Source organism: Mesoplodon mirus, assembly GCF_964341445.2.
Source record: "Mesoplodon mirus genome assembly, chromosome: 13".
In the NCBI taxonomy this organism is placed as follows: domain Eukaryota; kingdom Metazoa; phylum Chordata; class Mammalia; order Artiodactyla; family Ziphiidae; genus Mesoplodon; species Mesoplodon mirus.
Genome location: NC_138989.1, coordinates 29,674,860 through 29,698,160, shown reverse-complemented (window position 1 = coordinate 29,698,160; position 23,301 = coordinate 29,674,860). Strand labels below are relative to the sequence as shown.

General features: G+C 42.5%; 1 protein-coding gene across 4 annotated transcripts in view; it reads right to left on the bottom strand.

Moving 5' to 3' along the window:
• Positions 1-23,301, bottom strand: part of PIEZO2 (piezo type mechanosensitive ion channel component 2) — a gene marked incomplete at its 5' end in the record, with an annotated part of 336,195 nt that overhangs the window by 41,289 nt on the left and 271,605 nt on the right. For 3 of the 4 annotated variants that reach the window (XM_082640711.1, XM_082640710.1, XM_082640712.1), the window contains 7 exons: positions 2,963-3,077; positions 7,951-8,057; positions 12,234-12,305; positions 13,601-13,722; positions 15,639-15,728; positions 20,156-20,315; positions 21,380-21,476. In XM_082640711.1, coding sequence (XP_082496837.1) covers positions 2,963-3,077; positions 7,951-8,057; positions 12,234-12,305; positions 13,601-13,722; positions 15,639-15,728; positions 20,156-20,315; positions 21,380-21,476 — 763 coding nt within the window. Of the gene's footprint in view, positions 1-2,962; positions 3,078-6,610; positions 6,710-7,950; positions 8,058-12,233; positions 12,306-13,600; positions 13,723-15,638; positions 15,729-20,155; positions 20,316-21,379; positions 21,477-23,301 lie in introns of all 4 variants that reach the window. The other variant, XM_082640709.1, reaches the window with a different exon arrangement.

Below are 23,301 nucleotides of genomic sequence, written 5' to 3'. Positions count from 1 at the left end.
GAAGAACAAATGTCTGAGAATAGCAAATACAATTTTGGAAAAAGGGGCATAGTGAGGGAAGTTTGCAACACTAAATATTAAAACTAACTCTAGCTACTGGACTCAAAAATATAGGACAGTGGCCCAGATCTAGACAGTAGGATAGTGGATCAGAATACAGAGTCCAGAAACATACCTAAGAGCCATACCACAAATGGGAGCTTAATATTGAGAAAAGGAGCATTTAACTTCAATGGAAAAAGGAAGACATTACCAAACAGGTTTAGCATAATAGATCTCTACTTCACAGAATAATAAAAAATTCAAAAGGTAAATAAAATTAAGAGGAAATATAAGAAAACATTTGCATAAAATTGGGGGGGAACACTTCCTTAAACAAGATGAAAACATAGAAATTGCAAAAAGAAATTTGGACCTATTTGACATTACAAAAAAATTAAACATTGCTTAGAAAACATATACCATAAACTAAATCAAAAGATATGCATTGGATTGGAAAAAAGATACTTGTAACACATAAAAAAGGATAATATCCCTAACATATAAATATTTCCTAAATTAATAAAGACAAACAACCCAATAGAATGATAGTATGGAACATGATAAAAATTTTAAATCTTAGATTTGAAAGTAAAAAATACCAAGAAAATATGAAATAAAAAATGTTCAATCTCATTAGTTAGGAAAATTCAAATGAAAATAAAAGCTCTTTGTCATTCTTGAGAAAGACACACAATAAAAAGAGTAATAATAGCCTATGGGATAAGGCTACAGGGGAATAGACACTCCTGCACCTTATACATAGGAGTGTAAATTTCTAAAATCTTTTGGGACAATATTTATTAAAGTAAAAAAGCACCCACTTTAACCCAGAAATCCCACTTTTGATCATCTATTTTGTGGAAAGTGTGTGTTCTTCCTGACTTTTTGCCATGCATTTAAATACACACACACACGACTATATGTGAACTTCTGTGCAAGGATATCTATGACAGCATTCTTAATTGTGGCAAAATCTGGGAGCAAACCTTACGTCCATTAGTGATGGAAGAGTTGGATAATTTATGCATATCCATATTATAGAATATTTTGTAGCTATTAAAAAAGGATGATATAGTTTTATAGATACTTAATTGGAGAAGTGTTCATGATACATTGCTAATGAACGTACAGGAGAATTGCACGGCATGGACTCATTTTTGAAACAAAGGAAACACTGCCTGTACATCACAGGAAAGGGGTGGAAGAGAGCACAACCAATGCAAGGATTTGGTGCCTTAGGGTAGCTTTCAAGGCCAGACTGTGCATCCACTTTTTTATTGCTTGACTTGCTACATTGCCTGTGTCTTAATTTTGCCTTTTGTAAACCAATAAACTAAACTAAAATAAATGCTACCAAGAGGTAGCAGGGACCAGAATGGTCAAACAGGAGAACGGCTTTGCAATTACAGTTCCATTAGAAATTATGTTTTCCTTTTCTTTTCTTTTTTGAATACATTTTTAATTTCACAAAGCATCTATATATACATTTTCTCTGTAAAGAACTAAAATATAACAAGCCTAAAGTTCCCTTTAATCCTACCCCTTAATCTCAGTCTCTCCCCACCTCTGCCAGAAGTCACTACTGTAATTAACTTGCTAAGTATTCTTCCTGATTTTCCTCTGGCATTTATACATGACTATATGTACCCATTAAAAATGCAAAATTTTGTCTGGAGGCACTTTGGTTTCCTTTGTTTCATAAATGGTTTCATAATGTGCATGCCAGTTTGCAACATAATGCTTTTCATTTAACAATATGTCAGGAATTGTTCTCCAAGTCAGTTCAAAGTAGCCCATCTCATTTTTTAAATTACTAAATCGTATGCCATAATACATTGGTAACATAATTTACTTGATTTTTCTTCTTTATGTGGCCATTCAGGATGTTTCCAAATTTTTGTTAGTTATAAATAATGTTTGATGAATATTCTTAGACACGTGTGCTTGTGCTCATGTGCAAATATTGATTCAAGTTAAGCCATATGCCTGGAGGTGGGACAGATCTCTGGTAGGAGACACACATTTAAACTTTTCATGGATACTGACACCTGCTCTTCAAAGTGGATATTCTGCTTTAGAACACCACAAATATGTATGCTCCCACTAGCTCCAAACAGTGATATTATCAAATGTTTAGGTTCTTGCCAATCCAATAGGTTAAAAAAACAGTATGTCAAAATATTTAGTTTGTGTTTCTTGTACTACGAGTGACATTGAGCTCCTTTTGGCCATTTCTATTTTCTGATCTTGAATTGTTTTTCACATCCGTTCATTCATTGGGTTGAATTTTTCTTTTACTGATTTTTAGAAGTTCTTAATATATCCAGAACACTAGTCTTTAGTCTGATATATAATGAAAATACTTCTCCTGATTGCCCCACTTTCTCTTTAACTTTGCTTTTGGTGTGTTTTATTGTCGTTTGGACTTCTTTTCCCCCCTTAGAGTTGTGTTCCTATCATATGTTTTCAAATGACTCAGTATAATGTTGAATATGGCACTGGTGGTTATGTTCCATTTTGGTTCCTGACTACTCTTTAATTGTGCTTTCCCTTTTTTTCTTGATCAAATTTCCATAGGTTCATCTTTATCATTAGTTTTTTCCAAGAACAGCTTTTCACTTAATAATCAGGTTGTGTCTTATATTTATTTTCTATGACTTAATATCCACCTAAAAATTACTATTTTCCTTCTACTTTCTTTAGGTTTATTTTGCTTCTCTCTCTCTTCTCACTTTATAAAATGCACCTTAACTTAAATTCAAGTTTTACTTTATTCCAAGACCTGAGTAATTAAGGGTAAGTAAAACTCCTTGCACTCTTTACAAGTCAAGAATTTCATTCCTCCCAAGCTTGTCCTTTGCGGTTCCTCATTTGTGTTCAAGGTCACAGAAGCAGGGGTGCTGCCATATTCATCACTCACCATCCCCAGATCCTTTTCTCCTTCTTTTCTGTTCTTCTCTTGCAGATGTTTTTTTCTCTTTGCGCCTCTGTCGGAGTGCTGTTTTAGGGTCAGTAATCCAGGCTTGATAAACAAACTGAAGGGAGAAAGCGCCATTATTTTCTGGATTTTTAATAAGCTGAATTAAAAGAAAAGGGACCAATACCAAGCTTCCTGACTTGCAGAATTTTTTTTTTCTCTCAACACAAACTTTCCTTTCACATATCCCTCAATACACTGAGCTGACCTGTGCTATTTCCATTATCATGAAATAAAATGTGAAAACAGATGTTGTAGGCATATATTTTGTTCGGTATCAGACAATCATGAAATACTTTGGGTCTACAAACCACCATTTCTCCCACATCCCCACATCCCACCACCATTTGTGATACTTAGTTCCTGATTCTATTGCATTATACACACTAGGAACAAGCTGGAAGCCTGGCTAAGTGTCATTCATTTTCTCCCGGCACAAATAAACTTTGAGTTAAACCCAAAACATCTTTTGTTCATTTACTTTGGGAAAATACTTTTGCATGTTTGATACTCTCTCTTCTTTTTTCTTTTTCTTTCTTTTCTTTTTTTTTTTTTTTGGCCATGCCACTTGGCTTGCAGGATCTTAGTTCCCCAACCAGGGATCGAACCTGTGTCCCCTGCAGTGGAAGCATGGAGCCCTAACCATTGGACCACCAGGGAATTCCCAATACTCTCTCTTGTGAATAACAGCTATTACCAGCAACTTGAGAAAGGGCTTTGTAGATTGATTAGTATTTGGAGAGGAAAAATAATGTGATATGAAGGTTAAGGGGTTATTCCAGAATGGTACAGAAGGAAAACTGGGGTGCCTCTGGTTGCCTTTTGTCATTTTCGTTCAATAGCTAAAAACAGTTGCATTAATACAGTACAACCAATAACTGTAATAGAGCAATTGGGAACAGCCCGCCCACCAACAGTATCCCAAGTCATGCAGAAGGAACAGAAAGAAAACCCTGATACGCAAAGTCAGCCATCCACAACCTCGAAGCCGAGCAGCATGCTCTGCGTGCACCCACACACACCTGGTCTCAGGGAAGCTGGGTTTTCTATTATGAAGATAAAGTTAAAGCAATGTTTCCTGGGGGCGCTTGAAAACCCAGACACTTTCATTTTATTCTATATTATTTTCAGATTTCTGAAATCTTTGAAAAACAGAGTGTAAGCAAACCACTGGCATTGTAAAAATAAAGAGGGATTCAACTTTTCCATACATGGAAATGTAAAGGTCATGGGTTACTAAGACAGAACATTTCTTTTTTCTTCACAGGTAGAAATCTGAATCTTACGGGCAATTCACACACATGTAAGATCTGTACAGTTTCTGAATAATAAACCCAGGAGGCAAAAAATTATCCTATTTTATGCCAAAAACATATTTTGGAAAGTGAGAAGAATTGGAATTTGAAGGAGAAGCACCAAAAAAAGGAATTGACAGTCGATGTTTATTGAGCGTGTTAATTGGGAATTCTATTAAGAGTATATCTGAGGTTTAGGATGTTAATAGGCAAACTTGCTTCGGCAAAATATTGATTTTTTAAAAAATTCTGAACTGCTAAACTCGAGAAATTTTCAGGCTTAACAGATACATATGGTGACATTTCCTTAAAAAAAGTGTTACTATGATACTGGTTTTAGATAATGCAAGAATGCCAAAGTAGAAAATAAGAAAGTGATTCAGGATTTGTGAATGTATTAGGTGCACAAGTCTTTTGCTCTGAAGAAAAATGAAGCCTCTGGGAGGGAGGGTGGGAAGGAGAGAGCAGGGTGGGTTCAGGATAGAACTGAAGGAGTCTTGTAGAAAGGGCTCGGGCCACTCAGAGGTTGCCTTATTGGAAAGGCATTCCTGGTGCTATGTGTGGTCCTTAAATGACTGATCCTGTTGGTGCTTTCTCATTGAGATGAGAGTTTGGATCATGCAAATAAGGGGAAAGGAGGGACGGAGAGACTATTATGACAAGTCCTCACTTGTAGGTAAATGATCTTTATGTCGATGTTTGGAAATACAAATACTTTACAGTTCCAGGAACATCAGACAGAGGATCAAGCCAACTGTTTCAGGAAAAAGTTGATAATGAAGGAGGAAGGGGAAACATCCCAATTCTTACAGAGTTGAGACACTGAGCTAAGTTTCATTCTGAAACATCTCAATTATGAAGTCACGGAGGTAACTATCACCCAGTGTCATGGTGTCTCTGGAGAACAGACACACGCACACTAATCCTAAGCAGAAAAACACATGAAAATGTGCATAAATGACGTCCGGCTTCTCCAACTGCTGCTGCCACTAGCTCAACTTCATCTCAGACTCTACCCTAAGTGATTTCACTGTAAATGTTAGGGAAATGGGACTCCTTTGACTGAAAACTTCTTATGCAAAATACATTTAATTTTTGAAACAGGAGAGAACTTTACGGAAGTGTAGATCTTTAACTGGAATTGGTTGTTTTCTAAAATGTTCTTTAATTTAGTTGTGATCCAGACCTTTCTTTTTGTTGCCAGTAACAAATTTTTCTTTTTTACAGTAAGATGGGGGATAATCATATTGCAGTCATATAAATTCTTAAATATGAATGGAGAGACTCATAGTGCCATCATAAAAGGGGAGAGGAAAAGAAACCCAGGGAATATTAAACTAAAAGTCAGAATCCTGGCATTTTAAAAAGGGAAGGAGCCCAGAGGTCGAGACCCTGCTACTCAAGGCAAACCAGCATTTACACTTCACCTGGGAGCTTGAGAAAAACATAGAATTTCAGGTCTCACTGGACCTGCTGAATCTAAATAACCTGCACTTAAATAAGACCCCCAGGTGAAAGGTGAGAAGCAAAGGTCTCCCTCGCTATCTAAACCTGGGAGGAACATTTTATTCGTTCAAGTGCATACTCCAGATTAAGGCAGGAGAAATGGCTTTCTATAAAGTACAAGAATAGCGATTCATTATTTATGATTTCCAGTAACTTAGTGACCACAGCATAGGTAGCTGGATACTTCTGTTGTGCATTGGGTGAATTAACAAATAACTGTAACAGTTTATTCAGCAGCATCCCTGACGACATGGAGTGTGGAGGCTGCATGGACCATCCACGGCAGCTCAGCCCAGTGAAGAGAGATGCTGAACGCAGGGCAGAAGATGCCAGAAGAGTCCAATTTAGGAAGATGGAGGCTTAAAAGGGAGCCAAAAAGGAGATGGAGCAAAACGAGTCTTTTATTACTGATTCCTAATTTTACCAGCTTTCTGAGAAAAATGATCATACTCTGACACATCATATCTGATGCATGCAACCAGATGTGACCTTTTAACACGAGATGTGACTTAGGCGAAACTACGAGAAGGGCAGAAATTAGATCTGTATCTGCATTTTCTCTTTCTATTTTTTAATCGGCTCTGATGTCCACCGAAAAACACATAATAAGAAATTTGTCTTCTCAGAACAGTTTTTGGAAAAGTTTGCCTAATATTTTAAATTCTTCTAATTCCTTCATCATACGATGTATAGAACAGGGAAAACACAGATGTGGAGCAACGGGTTCTGCTCGTCTAAAGGTCTACAGAGCGGAGGGCCACACACCACACATCAGTAAAACATCAAATACCTTTGCAGCTCTGATTAAATACTGAAGAATAGTTTTGGGAAGTTTAATGACAGACTTTGGCAAGGCTAAAATGGCTGACGCAAACTTCCCAATAGCTCTCTACAAAGAAGGACAAAGCAAGAGTAATTAGTAGAAAAAACCAAAAACTGATCATTTAATATATGACATTGGTATGAGTTTGTCTCTATAATTACATCGACTAGGTTAAAACGTGCTCATCACTGAATGTGGAATAAAATATACCCTGCTTGTAGGTTAGGAATAAAGAAAATAGCCTATTGTTCATGTAAGCTGTAAAAATGGTGAAGATGGTCATGTTCTCTCCTCTGCTGCATGATGAGTGATGGTTAGAAGAAAACTCGTTGGAATAAAAATAAACAAGTCAAGTCATTAGTATTTGATAAGCCAGCTACAGACATGCACACAGACACTGTCATCAAGAAACACACACAGGAGGCAATGGGGCCAGTGACAAAGCATCAGAGCAAGGTGTCCCGGTGAATAATTTAGTTCTTCCATTTCATTGGGAAGACAGGGGTGGAGGTAACCTGCCAGCTTGGGAAGACCTGGCCAGCAAGCTGACAATGGCTTTCTCATGGACACATCATGAGCCTGGATGGATGTCCTTCTGTGTGCCCTGTAGTCTAACAAATGGGAAAGGAGAGTCCTATATATGCTCCTTTGTAACAGAAATCTATACCATGTTTTCATCCCATAGCTAACTCTACTGACAAACCCACAACTTTAACAAGCACTCTACATTCACTGGATATACGATACTAGGCTGGTGAGTCATATCACCGAGAATGATACAGCAGGCTCTGAAAAAGAAAGGCAGTTAAGCTGAGAACGTCAAAGCTGGGCTGGAGGTGTTCATGATTTTAGTACATTCTAAAATCTTTAGCAATACAAACGGAACTGATTTTCAAAATTTGAAGTAACACTGAAATGACCATTTATTTTCACAACAAAGCAGGGATTTTATTTTCATGGTCAACTATTTCACCTATGGAACTAGAAGTCCACTCAAACAATCCAAAGCAATGCCAGCAAAAGAAAGTTCACCCAAGGAAGGCTTATTTTTGTTAGAGCAACAGAATTTTTTTTTTTGGACGAAGCCCTGGCTGGACCAGTGCTCTTGCAGGAACTCTTGAAGTAATGATGGCAACGCTGACAGCAAGTAGCAGGATGGGACACACTATTTCAGATGTAAATCAGAAGCTTCTGGGAGCTACAACATATGAACACGGCAGAAGAAATCTAGGCCTGCAATCAAGGTCTGTCAAAAAGAAAAACTCTTCAACTAGCAAAGACCGTGACTCCCTCATCCCCATAATTACCTGGAAAGCTGACCTTCGTGGAGGCTCTTCATCTTCCTTTTTTAATTCTTCCTCTTCCTCCTCTTCACTGTCCGTTTCAAACAAATAGTAATCTCCACTCCTGACCACTAAGCAAAACAAAATATTTACTTATTTCTTGGAAGAGATATGAGATAACTGGGGGCATATGAATGAAATGCCCCCAAAGACACACACATTGTCCTTCAAAGGACCACAACAAGAGATGTTGGTGGGGTGGAGGAACAGGAGATGAGGAGGTGCCATGTGGTCTGCAGAGCACCAGGCCTTGTCCAGGCCCCGGAGGAGACCTGGCCGCTGCTGCATTCATCTGGCGTTTTCTTCCTTTTGCGTAACAAATTTTACACAGATGCACCAGATCAACTCTGCAGCAACCGCTTTTGTTACCAAGATGGCCAAAGGACTGAAAACTATTATCGTGTCACAATTCAGCACTTTGGGGCCTTTAGGCAAGGCCAAAGTGAAGCAGAGGCTTTGCTGTTGTCTGAATGGGTCCAAACTGCTGTAGCAAAGCTAATCAGGATGATTCAGGACCAAGAATCAGTGTCACCAGCCTTCTCCTTCACTTTATACTATGCAGACATGGGGCCGTAACACAGATGGCAAGACATTTGAAAGAGTTTTTTAAAAAAATCACACATTGTCATGAGGAGCAAATGGGCAGGTAACATCAAAAAAAGAGCACCACCACCACACTCTGGCTGTTTCTACACCTAGAATGGGACACATGGAGGTCCGGCAGACATGGTCCACACAGTTTAGCGCTGTGAGGCTTCTGGTCAACCAGGAGCCCTCAGTCACTTACTGAAATTTGAGGAGAACTGTACCGACCATAAGACCCAAAGCACAAACAGTATGGATCGTCCTTGCCTTGCCTGACATTGTCCCTACCAGGACATACTGCTGTCTTAAGCACGGGAGCAGAGAGAGCTGAAATGTTCAGAGAGTTAAAGAAGTTTGAGAATGGAATCTTTATCAATTTGATCATTACTTTATCAGAGAAAAGAGACCCAGCATGTGCATTTCTGATGCTACAAGAACTGTACCATCATTGCAGGAAAACATATTCGTATTTTCAAGTTATATTTGTGTTTTCAAATGCTGAGGTGTCTTTTGGATGACATCATGTGATGTCTTTATTTATCTTTTGGACTTATCCGTTGTAAGGTCATGGGGAACCTTGGCTTGTTGAAAATTAGTTGCTTGAATATCACTAAACACAACAGTGAATAATTTTGCCCAGATTTCAGACAAATCTGAAGCCTCCATCATGAAGATGCAGTGTGAATGAACTGGGCCTTATATCCTTGAACAGAAGCACTGTAATTTGTTATTTTTATTTTGAAGAAAGAACCAGGCCCAGAGGACTGGGTCTAAGCCTGAGGAAATAAACGCAATTCAAAATAAGGTAAGAATAAGCAAGAACAAACCAAAGTCACAGCATTCTGTTGGACAGTGAGGGTGACCATGAAAGTAATGCTTCAGATAAGCTGAGAGATTTGAGGGAAAGTCACATGGACTTGACGTCACGTGGTCATTTGGTAAAAACCAAGATTTCCAATATTGAACATTTTACCCTCATTATAGGCTCTAAAATCAACAATAGCTTCAATTGTATTCAATCACACCTTCAATAACTTTTTTCATGTGGATAGTGAGTCCAAACATGCTTCATCACAAACAGTCATAACACTGATTTTTATTATTTGAAAAATGTTGCCAATTTGTATGTGACAAGTACAATTAACACATCAAAAAAAGAAGGAAGTATTTTAAAAGTCTCCAATTCCTTTATAAATTGTTACTGAAATAAAACTAGGAAATAGAGAATAGTTTCTGAAGTTCTATCTGCTAATAATAAGTAGAGAAGCTCTTATATATACGTTTCTGGGTTCTGATAGCTATCTTGCCCCAGCCTGGGTCCATATATGTACCATGAATGCTGATGCTGACAGCTGAGTGTGAAAATGACTTTTAAAATCCCACTACCTGTATCCCAAAGGAACTTGGCCTTTTATTTCAGATATTTGACAATAAAGTGACGCTTGGCACTGACTTAGGCTGTACAGAATTGACACGGAGACCCACTACACGAGGATGGAAGGTATCATTGAACAGCAATGATGCAATGGTTTGTGTGCACATAGATATGGAACTGAGAGGGTGTCCCCTACAGACCATGTTAAGCATCTCAGATGTTTACCGATAATATGAACAACGTAACAGCATTATCACATTGTCAATGGGTTTACACAAGGACACTCCAAAGACACTTATTCTTACACTTGGCAACTCTAAGGAATATTTAAAAGCCCAGTGACTCAAGAGATCAGAAAAAGGGCTTTCAATAAAGTGCTTCCAGGCAAGTTCTGGAAATCGTCACAGTCTGCAAAATAAATATCATGTCAATTCCTTTCCTTTCCTCACTGGCTTGTAAAAAGGAATATGTTTTGTAGAAAAATTTTAACGCCACAGTGAGACTCTGATTCCAAACTATGAGTGGCACACATCCCAGCATTATTGCCCTGGAAGTCTCGTAACAGGCACAGGTAGTATAATACCAGCCTTCAGGAACTTGATATAATGAGGGTGAAATGATTCAGAAAATCTAAAGTCAATAACCTTCAGAAGAAGTTCTTTCAAGGATAACCAACTCATAAGGTGATGATCAAAGACCATATCCAATTCCTTCCAAAATGCAATGTTTACATGAGCAAAGGAAAGAACCACAATGATTGCAGTGGGAATATAACCCAGATGAAAGGACAAAACATCAGTATGACACCATTTTGAAATGGATAGGTCTCTCTAAACTAGCAAAGGGCCCTTTAAAACAGAAAGATCGGCACAGTGTACTTGTGACTTGATAGAAATCGGCACACAGCATCTGCACTACGAGATTGTTAGCATGACTGACACGCCAGTGGACCGTAAGAGTCACACAGAATTTCAACTTGAATCTTTGTCTTTTGACTTGAGCAGCAAATAAAGTGAAACTCTTTAGAACTCATGGAATTTTTTTTTTATACCATAATGCTAAAATTCAATATTTGGGATTACATTTGATTACATCCAGGTATCCTGAGCAAACTTTGAATATCACTTCCTCAAATGGGCTTGCTGATTTTAGGAAATTATTTCTTGGGTGAAAGGCCAATACCAGATCTAAATGACAGTAAGAATTAGGTGAGGGAAAAGATTCTGATCTATGTGATTTTCTAGTGATTCTGAATATCACCCTGTTGATGTTATGGACCTTGGTGATATTACTTGTAAGATTACATTAGCTACAGTAATTGAGACACAATATAAGACACAAAAGGCTGAAGACATTTTGAGTAATTTGCAAGATAATTAATAATTATTTAATATTCTAACAAATTCAAGGAGGGCCAGACTGAAATGGACCATTCCATTAGAATACCATCACCAACAGTGAGTGCTGTGTCCTTTGCTAAGTGGAGCAGATAAAGCCACTGAGTTCCACGATTCCTCAACCATTTTTTAATCTTTTTCTTGTGATCAGCGGGGTAATGCTCCAATTCTGTGTGGCTATGAAGCTCTCCTTTTCCAAAACCATCTTCTGACTTTGCTCTGAGTTGGTCCTGGCGGAGCTGTGGGTGCCTCTGAGGCCAGCCACATGTTGGGCATTGAATTTAGAGTGTAGTTTTAGAGCTGTTTTGAAACTGGGAAGGAGGCAGGGTGAGAAAGTAAATGTGTTTTAAGGTGTCCTCATCTTTATGTTTAATAAATTGCCCAGAAATTTTACATGCAAATGGAATCAAAGCTCTGGGAATGGGGCGGGGGGGGAGGGGAGGGCATTGGTGCTCGTTGGCATTCACGTCAAGTGCCTTACAAAGAGGGTCAGGGACACTCCGAATATAGCGGTTCTCCTTAAAGCAGAGTCCCAGGAAGAGCTGAGACTCATTTTTAAGAAGGGTTTTCAGCCATGAAACAAATACATCTCAGCAGAACTCTGGACCTCAGAATTGGATAACACAGTCATCAATCCCTCTTCCCTTTCTGAGCCTGTAAGTGGTACTTGGGAGCACGTAAGCCACAGGGTAATCAGCTGATTGCTCTGGACGATTCAGTCTGTCGGGCTCAGAGACCCACAGAGATCACATTTCCTACTCTCTGACCCCCTATCAAGTCACAAGCGTCAAACCATGCATGGAACACACAGGTCATGGGGACGTCTGAATTCTGGTCAAGGATATAAGGGTTAGAATCGATGAAATTGTAAGAGGATCAAGAAAACCTACTGGAAGCATGATCAACCCAAGGCCGCCACCACTGCTTTTTTTTGCCCTTGGCTTTCTGTTTGTCTGCTTCTCCTAAAATAAAATATGTCCAAATATTAATTCTTAGAAAGTGAGAAAACAAACTTTGAAAACCACGCTTTAAAAACTCAATTGTCAAAATCTAGACAAGTTGCAAAAGTACATCAGAAGTCAGGAAAAGAAACTCTACTGAATCTGAAAAGTTTACATGGATCAGCAGCCGATTTCACAAGGTAAATATTCAGTATTCTATTAACATAATGCCACATATTCACTTTCTCTCTAGTAATTGAGGGCATATGAAGAAATATAATAATGAAGGGATTATCTGTCAAAAATGCATCTCACAGTAAATTTTCCATGGAATTAACAGAAAAGAAGCAACACCCAAATATTATAGAATAATTTAGTGGCAAATAATTTGTTAAAATGCATAATTCCAATAACCAGAAATTTCTCTTTTGATCATTTTAATGCATGGTTGGAAAAATATAAATTTACTGTTGATAAATAGATATTATGCACTGGCAGAATACCATGCATTGTTTCTCTATTCCCTTCAAACAGAAAACCACCATGCAAACATCTTTAAAAAGAACTTTTAAACTTAATTGGATATAATAAATCTATAATTAGATATAATAAATACGTATTTCATCTTAAGTTTCATTGGAACAGACCATAATTGAATGATATTTTAACTACTATTATTCAGAGACCTACATATTTAATTTCTGTATAAAATTTATAGAAATCAAAGGCAACAGTAGACTGCATATCTTAAATATCTTCCTTAAAGGAACAAATGAAGCAAACTCATCCTATTTTCTTCAGAATCACACGTCCGTGAAACAGAAGCTAGGTTATATTAAAGTCGTCTTGCTGAACTGTGGGATACTTGTAAAGTCATAGACTCATTAAATATGTACTTTATTTTTTAATTTTTTTTTATTTTTATTTTTTTTTTGTGGGACGCGGGCCTCTCACTGCTGTGGCCTCTCCCATTTTGGAGCACAGGCTCCGGACGCACAGGCTCAGCGGCCATGGCTCACGGGCCCAGCTGCTCCGCGGCATGTGGGATCTTCCCTGACCGGGGCACAAACCCGTGTCCCCTGCATCGGCAGGCGGACTCTCAACCACTGCGCCACCAGGGAAGCCCTAAATATGTACTTTATGAAACAAACAAACACATCCCACTCACAATGGGAACATAAAACTTGCTGAGTTAAAAAGACACATTGATAAAACTGGCAGAATGAAAAGTAACATTATTTCACAGCCCAACCCAATATCATGCTTTTACTCAACATCAAGGTACTCTGGGCTAAGAAGGAAATGTTTCAACATACTTTCATCATCCTCTTCAGAGAGTTTTTGGATGTCTTGGCCTTCCCCTGACTCCTGAGTCAAGCTCAGCATCCTCTCCTTACCCTTTTTGTATTTCTGTTGCCTGGCCTTGATGCGATCCATCCTGTATAACAAAACAGCAGCAGCAATGCCAAGAACACACCCATAGTTACCTGTACACTTTTATGCAAACAGCTAAAATCATGGACAAAGTGGTCAACATTTGGGACTTGTAGATGGTTACTTATTAGCAACACGTGTCTCCTTGTTGTTTTTTTTTTATACCCATGTTATTTTGCACTACACAGATCCTGGCTCAATCATATGATCAATAGTAATTCTGCTAAATACTTTAAGTCCACTTATACCTTGTACCAAAGCCATTCTGAACTCAGCACATTATGAAATATAAATCCTTTATTCTCCCAGGTTTTGCATTCTTATCTTTTTAGATACTAACTGTCTGCCTCACATAGTTGCTGTGAAGGTCAGGTGAAAAGATGTATGCGTGTGAGAACTGTTTTGTAAATAGCAAGTTGCTCCTCAAATGTTCTCGAGTATTCTATCAGACCCTACGACTCTTCTCCATGTCAAATCTAATCTCTTACTGGATCTGGAAAAATGCTGAATTGCAGCTTTTTGTCTGTTTATTCAGGAAGTCTATTCAGAAACTGCAATGCTGAGCTTTTTCTCCCACATCTGCTCTCGTGAAAGGTTTCATTTCTTAATTTAGTTTCTTAAAATTCTGAATGTATTGCCCAAGTTTTTTAACTGATTTAAGTGACGTTTCTGATTTGGGCAGCTTAAATAATATTTTCAGTTTGTCTTTTGCAATGATCACTGCCTTCCTTCTTTTTTATTCTGACCTCTCATTTGAGAGGATGCATTCTTAAACAAATGGAAAAATCCAGTGACATGAATTATAGTAGCAGGTCTCAATTATGGGAAATTCGGAACACATTCTACATGTGGGTTCAAATTTGTTATTTCTCTAGACCTGATTTAGATAGCTAGAAACAACAATAGTAATAGTTATACCATACTGTATTTTCATTATATATAGTTTTACATAACTCGTATCTTTGACTGTGAAAATAACCATGCCATGGGATAGTGTCATTTTTACTGGCAAATATTTTTGCACAGGGAAAGAAGCTGGGAAATGAGGTCAGGATGCAATGAAGTAGTCCTAGCAAACTCAGGGAATTTTCCTGGTGGGCTGACAAAGTATCTCCATTTTCTTAGAGAAGGTGGCTAGGTTTTGAATTCTATGGCCATCAGCTGTTAAATCTGGCCCCAAACATGTGAGGCAGTAGCAATCCTCAGAGGTTCCACTTACTGCTAGAAATTTCACTCTAAGAAAATAATTAGTTTCAGTGGGCTAATGAAAAAAAGAAAGAAAGAAAGAATTCTCAGATCTCCTGGGTGGAGTCAGTCCATTACTGAGTTCTCCAGAATGGTGTGGTGGGAAAGGAGGCCTTGAACTGGATACAGGGAAATGCGGGGTGTATTTCTAGTACTGTCTCTGGTTAGTTGTGGATTTTAAGTCATCTATTACATGGGTCATCAGTTTCTTCCCAAACAGACTGGATTACATTATCTCTAAAGATCCTTCCGAAGTGAGAACTCCGTATTTGTTCACTTAACCCACAGATACGATGGACTTCAAGTGAGTATTACTGGGAATGACCCGGTCTCATTCATTAACTGTTTAATCTTTACCAATACTCAGGTAGAACTGTGAGTCCTAATTTAAAAATGGAAACTGGAATTCAGAGAATTCGACAGACCTGCCCAAGGCTCCAGAGTAAGCATCTGAACTAGGACCTGACATTGGTCTTGCCCATGGCGGCCCCCTTCCCCCGACCCCGATGCTCTCCTCCTTTGGACCATTTCCATTTCAGTCAACACCCAGAGCAAGCACCTGGGCAGTTGTGAAAGTTACCACAAATGGATTCCTCAGGGCTTGGGGCTCCCTGGGAGCTGAGAGCTGGCAGAACGGGCCCAGGCGAACCCCAAATAAAAGGAAAGCATCCTTACTGCCTCTTCAGCTGGTCCATTGACTTTTTCTCTTCCTCAATTCTTGCCTTTACAGCCTTTACAATCGTGGCCTGGAAAAGTTCAGCCCCCCTAAAAGAAAGTCAGAAACACGGAACAAATGAGCATTTTTATCGGTGTTACCCACCTTCCCCTGACAACGGTTACTAAGGGCTAGAAAACATTTCTTTGGGGGCAGCTGCCTGGCTGGGAGTGGGAGTCCCTTCCCTGTGGATGGACACGCACCGCCTCCTGCCTCCCCTGGGGGGAGGGGCTGCTCACAACCCTGTGGATAAGAGAAAAGAAAACGGTGTGTGTTTTCTGAGACTGTCAAGGCCTCTTCAAGCCTCTTAAAGCCTGTCCCCCTGACCTGCCCTCATTATAGTCGTCCCATGAGGGGACATTTAAGGAGGGGTGAGTTCAGGTTCGTTTTCTACTCAGTAAGCAGGAAAGGGCGTGGAGCAAGCTGGGGCTTCGTGAGGGGAAATGCAACGGGATGGGCCATCCAGCCCCTTCCCTTTGATTCTCCTCCTCCTGTCCTTCCATTCCCTTCTGTTCCTTCTCACTTTTCAAGCCACTTCCAGGTCCCTTAGAGCTCATCAGCTTCTCAGTATCCTCAGCTCTGTCCCATTGGGGTCCATCCCATCAGCCTGGCAAATCCAGGCTGGATTTGCGGGAGCCCATTGGGATGCCGGTCCCGTGCTGCCTGATGACGGGGCGTCAGCGGTGCAGGGATGCAGGGCTGGGCAGAGGATCCGGTGAACTGCCCCCTCCCCGAGGCCCCGGAAATTCTGCTTTTCTACAGCGGCTGTTTCAAGCTCCTTACACTTTCGTCAAACTGTAATTCTGTCAAGGGCTTTTCACTCCTGGCAGACGACCCAGCTGCTTGCTTTCCAGAGAGAACAAAGTCACGAGGCAATGATTCTCAGCCTCCTGCCACCCACCCCAGATGCCCTTTCCTGCGGTGACATGGAGAAGGTGACAGCCCACGCCAATGGCCAGTGCCTCCCCATCCGCAGCCTGAGGGGCCCTGGCCTTCCCTCTCGGCCCCTCTTCCTGCATCTCTACCTTCCCATCCCCACCGCATCCTGCCCACAGGCATGCAAACACGCTCGGGTCTGCTAATCTTAGAAAAAGAACCACGCACACCCCACGGGTTTCTACGCACGGCCTTGCATCACTGTCCCTGCAGTCAAATATCCTGCAGGCACCGTCCCCAAGCCGTCACCTCAACCTAAACTTGTTGGTGTTTGGCTCTGACCCCACCTGTCGATGTCACTGATTTCAACGTTCGGCCTTGCATCACTGTCCCTGCAGTCAAATATCCTGCAGGCACCGTCCCCAAGCCGTCACCTCAACCTAAACTTGTTGGTGTTTGGCTCTGACCCCACCTGTCGATGTCACTGATTTCAACGTTCGGCCTTGCATCACTGTCCCTGCAGTCAAATATCCTGCAGGCACCGTCCCCAAGCCATCACCTCAACCTAGACTTGTTGGTGTTTGGCTCTGACCCCACCTGTTGATGTCACTGATTTCAACGTTCAGCCTTGTCTCTGTGTATCTTGTCTACTGAACTTCCGCTCTGAAGTGGCTGTCCTCGGGCCCACGCTCTCTTACTGGCTCACACTCCCCACCCATCTCTGAGGTGTGACTGCTGCCCAGGGTCCTTGTCTCACCTCCACGTTCTCCCCAGGCAGCTCCAATCACTCCACTGCCCCAACACCGCCTGCGTATCAATGACCCTCAAGTCTCCTCACATCTCCAGACCCGTCCATTCAGCTGCCCGAGGGCTTCCCAATGGGCTGCGTGTGTTTCACAAGCTCACGAGACCCATAGCTCCACAGTTGGAGCCCATCTCTGCTCCTGGCTGAGAGCTCCTCAGACCCTCTACCTTTGGGACTGCCCGCCCCCCACCTGCTGAGGCCAGAATCCTGGGCACAGCGCCCTCCTCTCTTCCCTTCCCATCACCACCTCCCTGCCAACCAGCCGACTTCCAGCTGTGCCAGTTTCACCTATGAACTATCTTAATTCTGATCTATCTTAATTTATCCCTTCCTGGTCCCGGCCATCATCTCCATCCTGGATCATCAGAGCAGCCACCTAACTGATCCCTTCGCCTATGGTCCTGCTTAGACTCCATCTGTCCTGCAGCCCAGAAGCTGAGTGGGCTTCTGAAAAGCAAGTGCAGCCACTTCTAAAGTCATAAACGTGGTTCTAAGGCCCCTGATCATCTGACCTTCCCGCAGCTTATTTCTCTCCACTTACTGTCTTCATCTTCACATGTCTGTGTGTCAGCCACTCCGATCCCCCAGTAACCTCCCTTGGCTGCCTCCCTCCTGCACCTTCCTCCTCACACTCCTGTTCATCCCTCAGGTTGTAGCTTGGAATGGAGGCTGCCTTGGTCCTGCCCCATGGCTGGCTGCATACCTGCCTACAATCCCCAGGTTCCCGAATGCCTCCTGCATCACGTGCGTCCCACCACCTGCAGCAGCTTGTGGACGGGTCCATCTCCCTGCCCGTCTGCAGGCTCTAGGAGGGCACGCATGGCAAGCATCCACCTCCTCATAACAGAGCAGGCGGCAAACGAGTGAATGAATGAATGTCTAGTCTAGTCTTTGGAAGTTGCATTGTGAGTTCAGTGCTTATTAAGACATGGTTGTTTTTTGACAAGCATGAGCTGTACTCTGACCAAAGCCACCAGTTTCTATAACAGGAAGAATATGCTTTGTGAATAATTGTGACAACTTTGAGAAAAAGATGCTGGCTTACTATTACGCCCTGAGTGTCTAAGGACCGAATTTTAGGGGAAGGTGAGAAAGATGCATTTGCTAGGAAAAGGACCGGCTGCTACATACAAGTAAATAAGGTTACTGTTGGGATGAGACATTATGTTCTGCTCTGAAAATGATGTCCTGGGCGTTAGGAAAACAACTGTAATGGTAAATTACTGTCCCTAAATGAAGTCAGCGTCATCTACATGGTGAGGGCTGAGGGTGCAGCAAGGCTCCTCCGATTAAATGTAGGTGCCCAAAGGGTAAGCTGGGATGAAGCGAGAGACTGGCATGGACATATTTACACCACCAGATGTAAAATAGATAGCTAGTGGGAAGCAGCTGCATAGCACAGGGAGATCAGCTCGGTGCTTTGTGACCACCTAGAGGGGTGGGATGGGGGGGTGAGAGGGAGCCGCAAGAGGGAGGAGATATGGGGATATATGCATATGTACAGCTGATTCACTTTGTTATAAAGCAGAAACTAACACACCATTGTGAAGCAATTATACTCCAATAAAGATGTTAAAAAAAAATGTAGGGGCTTCCCTGGTGGCGCAGTGGTTGAGAGTCCGCCTGCCGATGCAGGGGACACGGGTTCGTGCCCCGATCCCGGAAGATCCCACATGCCGCGGAGCGGCTGGGCCCGCGAGCCATGGCCGCGGAGCCTGTGTGTCCGGAGCCTGTGCTCCGCAACGGGAGAGGCCACAGCAGTGAGAGGCCCGCGTACAGCAAAAAAAAAAAAAAAAAAAAAAAAAAAAAATGTAGGTGCCAGACTGGGTCCTCATCCTATTTGGCTCCAAGTTAGTTAACAAAGGCTGGGAATTCTCAGCCTTTAAATGGACCTTTGAAATACACATTTTCCATCTCCTGGCAGGAAAAGAAATAGGCTCTGGGAACACCGGTGGTATAGAGAGAGAATCAGAAGGATCAATACTGGCAATTGATATGACACAAGCTAGCATTTATAAGGTCGTTTAGCACCATGGGTCCCATGGGATCGAGGCAGGGCCAGGGTCTCAGAGACAGGCTCACTCTTGGGGATCATGCAGCTGTCCTTTGACCCCCATCTCAATGGCATCCTCTTCAGTACCTAGTTCTCTTCCCAGTCTTTTCCCTAAACCTATACGATTGGGGGCAGAAAATGGAAAAAGGGGGAATCTAAGGAGAAAGTAATAAACAGTGCCACTGGCCCAGAGAAGAAAAAAAATCAGGTTGTTGGGGAAAAAGAGCCTGAAAGGAAGGGGATAAGGGAAGACAAATAGGAAGGGTTTAGGGTGAGGCTGGAGTAACACGCTCCTCTGTCTACGGTCTGAAAAATAACAGATTATGTTTTTCTCTGTCTTCAGGAGTTTCTTTTTAAAAAGGAGGCGGCAGTGGGGGGGTGGGGTGGGGGGAGACGGACTAGACTCTGGACCGACATGGCCTATGTTCCTGTTCTGACCGAGGCCAGAGGACCTACTCCAGTGATGAGGTCTGGACCGAGGGGCTCAGACAACCAGTCCATCTTTAACCTTCAAGGGTGTCCCAGTCCTCATAAGGTGTGACTCCCTCCATAGACTTGCTTGTTACTATTCTGTTTTAGATCTTAAAGGCCTTGGGCTAAAGCCTTCTTGGATCAGTTTTCCTGGAAGGAATCTCTTAATTTCTTGTGGGTTCTACAAGCAAGCTCAGACAGGAATCAGAGTGTAATATCACTTCCCAACAGGTTTCTTAAGAGAAACCCCTTGATTCCTTGGCCTGACCCACCTCGAAGCCAGGATCTGTGAAGCTTTTATATCCGCCACGACATGCAGGAAATAGTAACTCATGAAAACTCTTCTCTGCAGCAGAAGGAAGGCAAAGCATATGCTGTCCCAAATAATCCCTGCTTCCCCGCTGGGTAGCTTACACGAGGAATCATCATCAGCTGGGGCAGAAAAAAAGAAAAAGAAGAAAAAAATTAAAATTTACACCCATTTTCATTGTTATTTTATAAACTCTTGTGGCATGATCAGACTTGGGAAATCACACAGGTGTAAGAGCAAACTTCCGATGCACTGAGTCTCTCTGAGTGGATTTATTCACAGCCAAGAGCACACACTTCAAATCCAGTATCAGCACTGATTCACAAGGCTGACCACAAAGTGAGCTCTTGATAATGTAAGGTAGAGGATGGAAAGGGACCCCTCCCACCCAGTAAGGGCCATGGAGAAATAACATCTGCATGTCCCAATGCCAGAGGATATCTCTGGTACAAAAAAGACACATGTTCTGGGAATGGGCTCCCCCAGGGGTAGCCAGGGGAGCAGGTACGGTCTATCGGAAGAAGGGGTGTCAACAGCACATCTGGATCCTGAGTCAGAACAAACTCCAGTGCCTCTTCATCCTCTGCAAAGTGTAGTAAGGATTGGAAGGCAGAGTTGGGGGAGGGGTGTCACGTTCAAGGCCCCATCCTGGGCGCCCAGGAGGATGGAGGTGCTGTCCAGGGTTCTGATGCAAGAGGCAGAGGGGCGGAAATGGAACTCCTGCCTCCGTACAGGTGGGACTCTAACTCCAGACACCCTGTTGCTGCCCCCAACTGTCTTCCCACGGTGGAGGTTCTCTGAGCTTCAGAGGAGGGGGCGTCTGGAGGCAGAGCTACTTTGATGACCGAGATTCCAACCGCAGCAGCCACAGGTGTGTGTGGGCCTCTGTGACCCTTCCCGTCATAACTCAAGGAAGCTCAAGGAGTTGCTAAAGGCCACACCTGCTCCCTAGACCTGCTTGGGGAGGGGGACAGGGACATTTGTAGAAGAGGATGAGAGATGCGGTGGGGGGTGTGTCCTGAGCACAGATGCCCAGCATGGCACAAGCCCACAGCCCCGTGCAGACGCTGACTCACGTCCCTTCACCTCTTCCCTGCAGGGGCGTCGGCCCAGTTTTTAAATTAGAACAATACAACGACCCTTCCTTCTTTGTCCTTTTGTTCCCAAGTTTGCTTTTCATACTTACGCATTTTGTAGCCCTTGACTGTGCAGGCCAGGCTGAAAGCTTGGATCAACCAGCAACTATTTTGAACCAATTTTTCGATATAGCCGCATGCTCCTATCTGAAAAACGAAGGAGAAAGGCATATCCTGAAGCGTCACACCCAGAGAAAAGGGTGATGTCTTGCAATCCCAACACGTGCAAGAATTCCCAAAGCCCCAGCCTGGTGGTGGACGGGGCCCCAAATCCAGTCCCCACCGGGTAGAGTGCTTGATGCTTCACTTCCTGAGGGAGTTAAACTCAAGGAGCAAGGGGAGAACCCTGAGCGTGATGCTTTCTGAACTTGGAAGCTCCTCTCTTTTCAAAGAGGAAATCTTAGACCATCGTAGGAACAAGCCTGACTCTGTGATGGCAAACGGGTGAGCACGGATCCACAACTGGGATTTTGGCAGTTATTTTCTCACGAGTCAGACAGAGTCAGACATAGTAAACCTACGCTATTTGCCAGGAGATGATCACAAACATAAGCTGCCTGGTGTAGTTCTTAGAGCAGGAAGAGAGTATGTGCTTTGAGCCAATTCTTTTTCAGCCAATTCTCTGAGTAAAGGAGACGTCTTTGTTGACTGTCATGTTGTTGTCTCGTAACAGTGATTTCTTATCACAGTTAAGTTCACATCCCAAGGGGGGAAAACAGCCTCCTCCTCAGGGAACATCTTCCCCCCTCTGTCTCCCTGGACACCCCGGAATTCAAGTTTCTGGTGGGTTCCCATGGCAACGCCTCCAGGAAGCCTCTTCCCAACTTATCTAGGCCAGAAATTAGGCATTCTGTTTCGTATTGCTTTCCTAAAATATTGTGATAATGAGCATTAACAGAGTGGACTGTAATTATTTATAAGAAAGTCTATCTTCTCTTTTAGAATGTGAGTTCTTTAGGGGTAAAATCTGAGTACTATTCACCTCTAGTTCTTCAAGATATAAAACAGTGCCTAGCAAAGATCAGGTCTGCAACACAGGTTTAGAGAACAAATGAATGAATGAGTGGATTCTGCAGCCACACACTTTCCAGGAACAGGCATAGGGATCAGCCTCCAGCCGCAGATCTCTGCCCATCAGATGGGCTTTAGGATGAAAGGGTGACCTCCTGTCCTATCGCATCCCCTTTCCAACAACTCTCAACACCACCCCACAGGCAAACACACACTGCTGGGGTTAAACTGATGAATAAAAATCATTTTTACTATCAGTTAGAAACTTAGCATTCTAATGGACAGGACACAAAATAAATTCTTCAAATACATACTCCTGGTTACATAGACGTGGCTTCCCCAGACCTCTAAACACAGCAGTGCACGTGCCAAAATAAAAAAGTCAAATGCTTTCCAGTAGAATTGCCTGGTGAGCTCATCTGTAAGTACCAGGAAGGGGAGAAGCAGGAAATCGTACATCACTGCTCTTCTAATGCACTGTCGGTTACAGCCGCTGAGTAGCAGGCCCTGGGATTCACTTTAAGCTGGAGCTAGGGGTGGATTAACTCCTTCAGCTCATGAAAGGTCATTGTTTAATTTCCTGACACAATAAATAGTTTAAAACGTGTCTTTGTGGCCTAAAAGAATCCATGTGATTCTGGCATGACTCGTGGGCAGCTTATCTACCAGGGCAGTGGCCACGATGTGCCCTGGAACATAGATATTTAATAGAGAAGCAGCCACATTCTGTGGATGGGAGATGTTTGTCTCAACCCTCCAGTCTTAGCTGTTTTCTAGTCCAGACGCTGATGCTCAGATCAGCCATAAAGCTTCCCCTGCATCCACCCTCATCTCAGGGCTTCATAAAACATCTGTGCCTTCAGGGGTCCATCCCTCCTCGTCCCCACCCCAAGCGGTGTCATGGAGAACCGTGCCCATTCTATTTACACTTCCACGGCTCTTTCTAGGTAAAAGGGTTGCT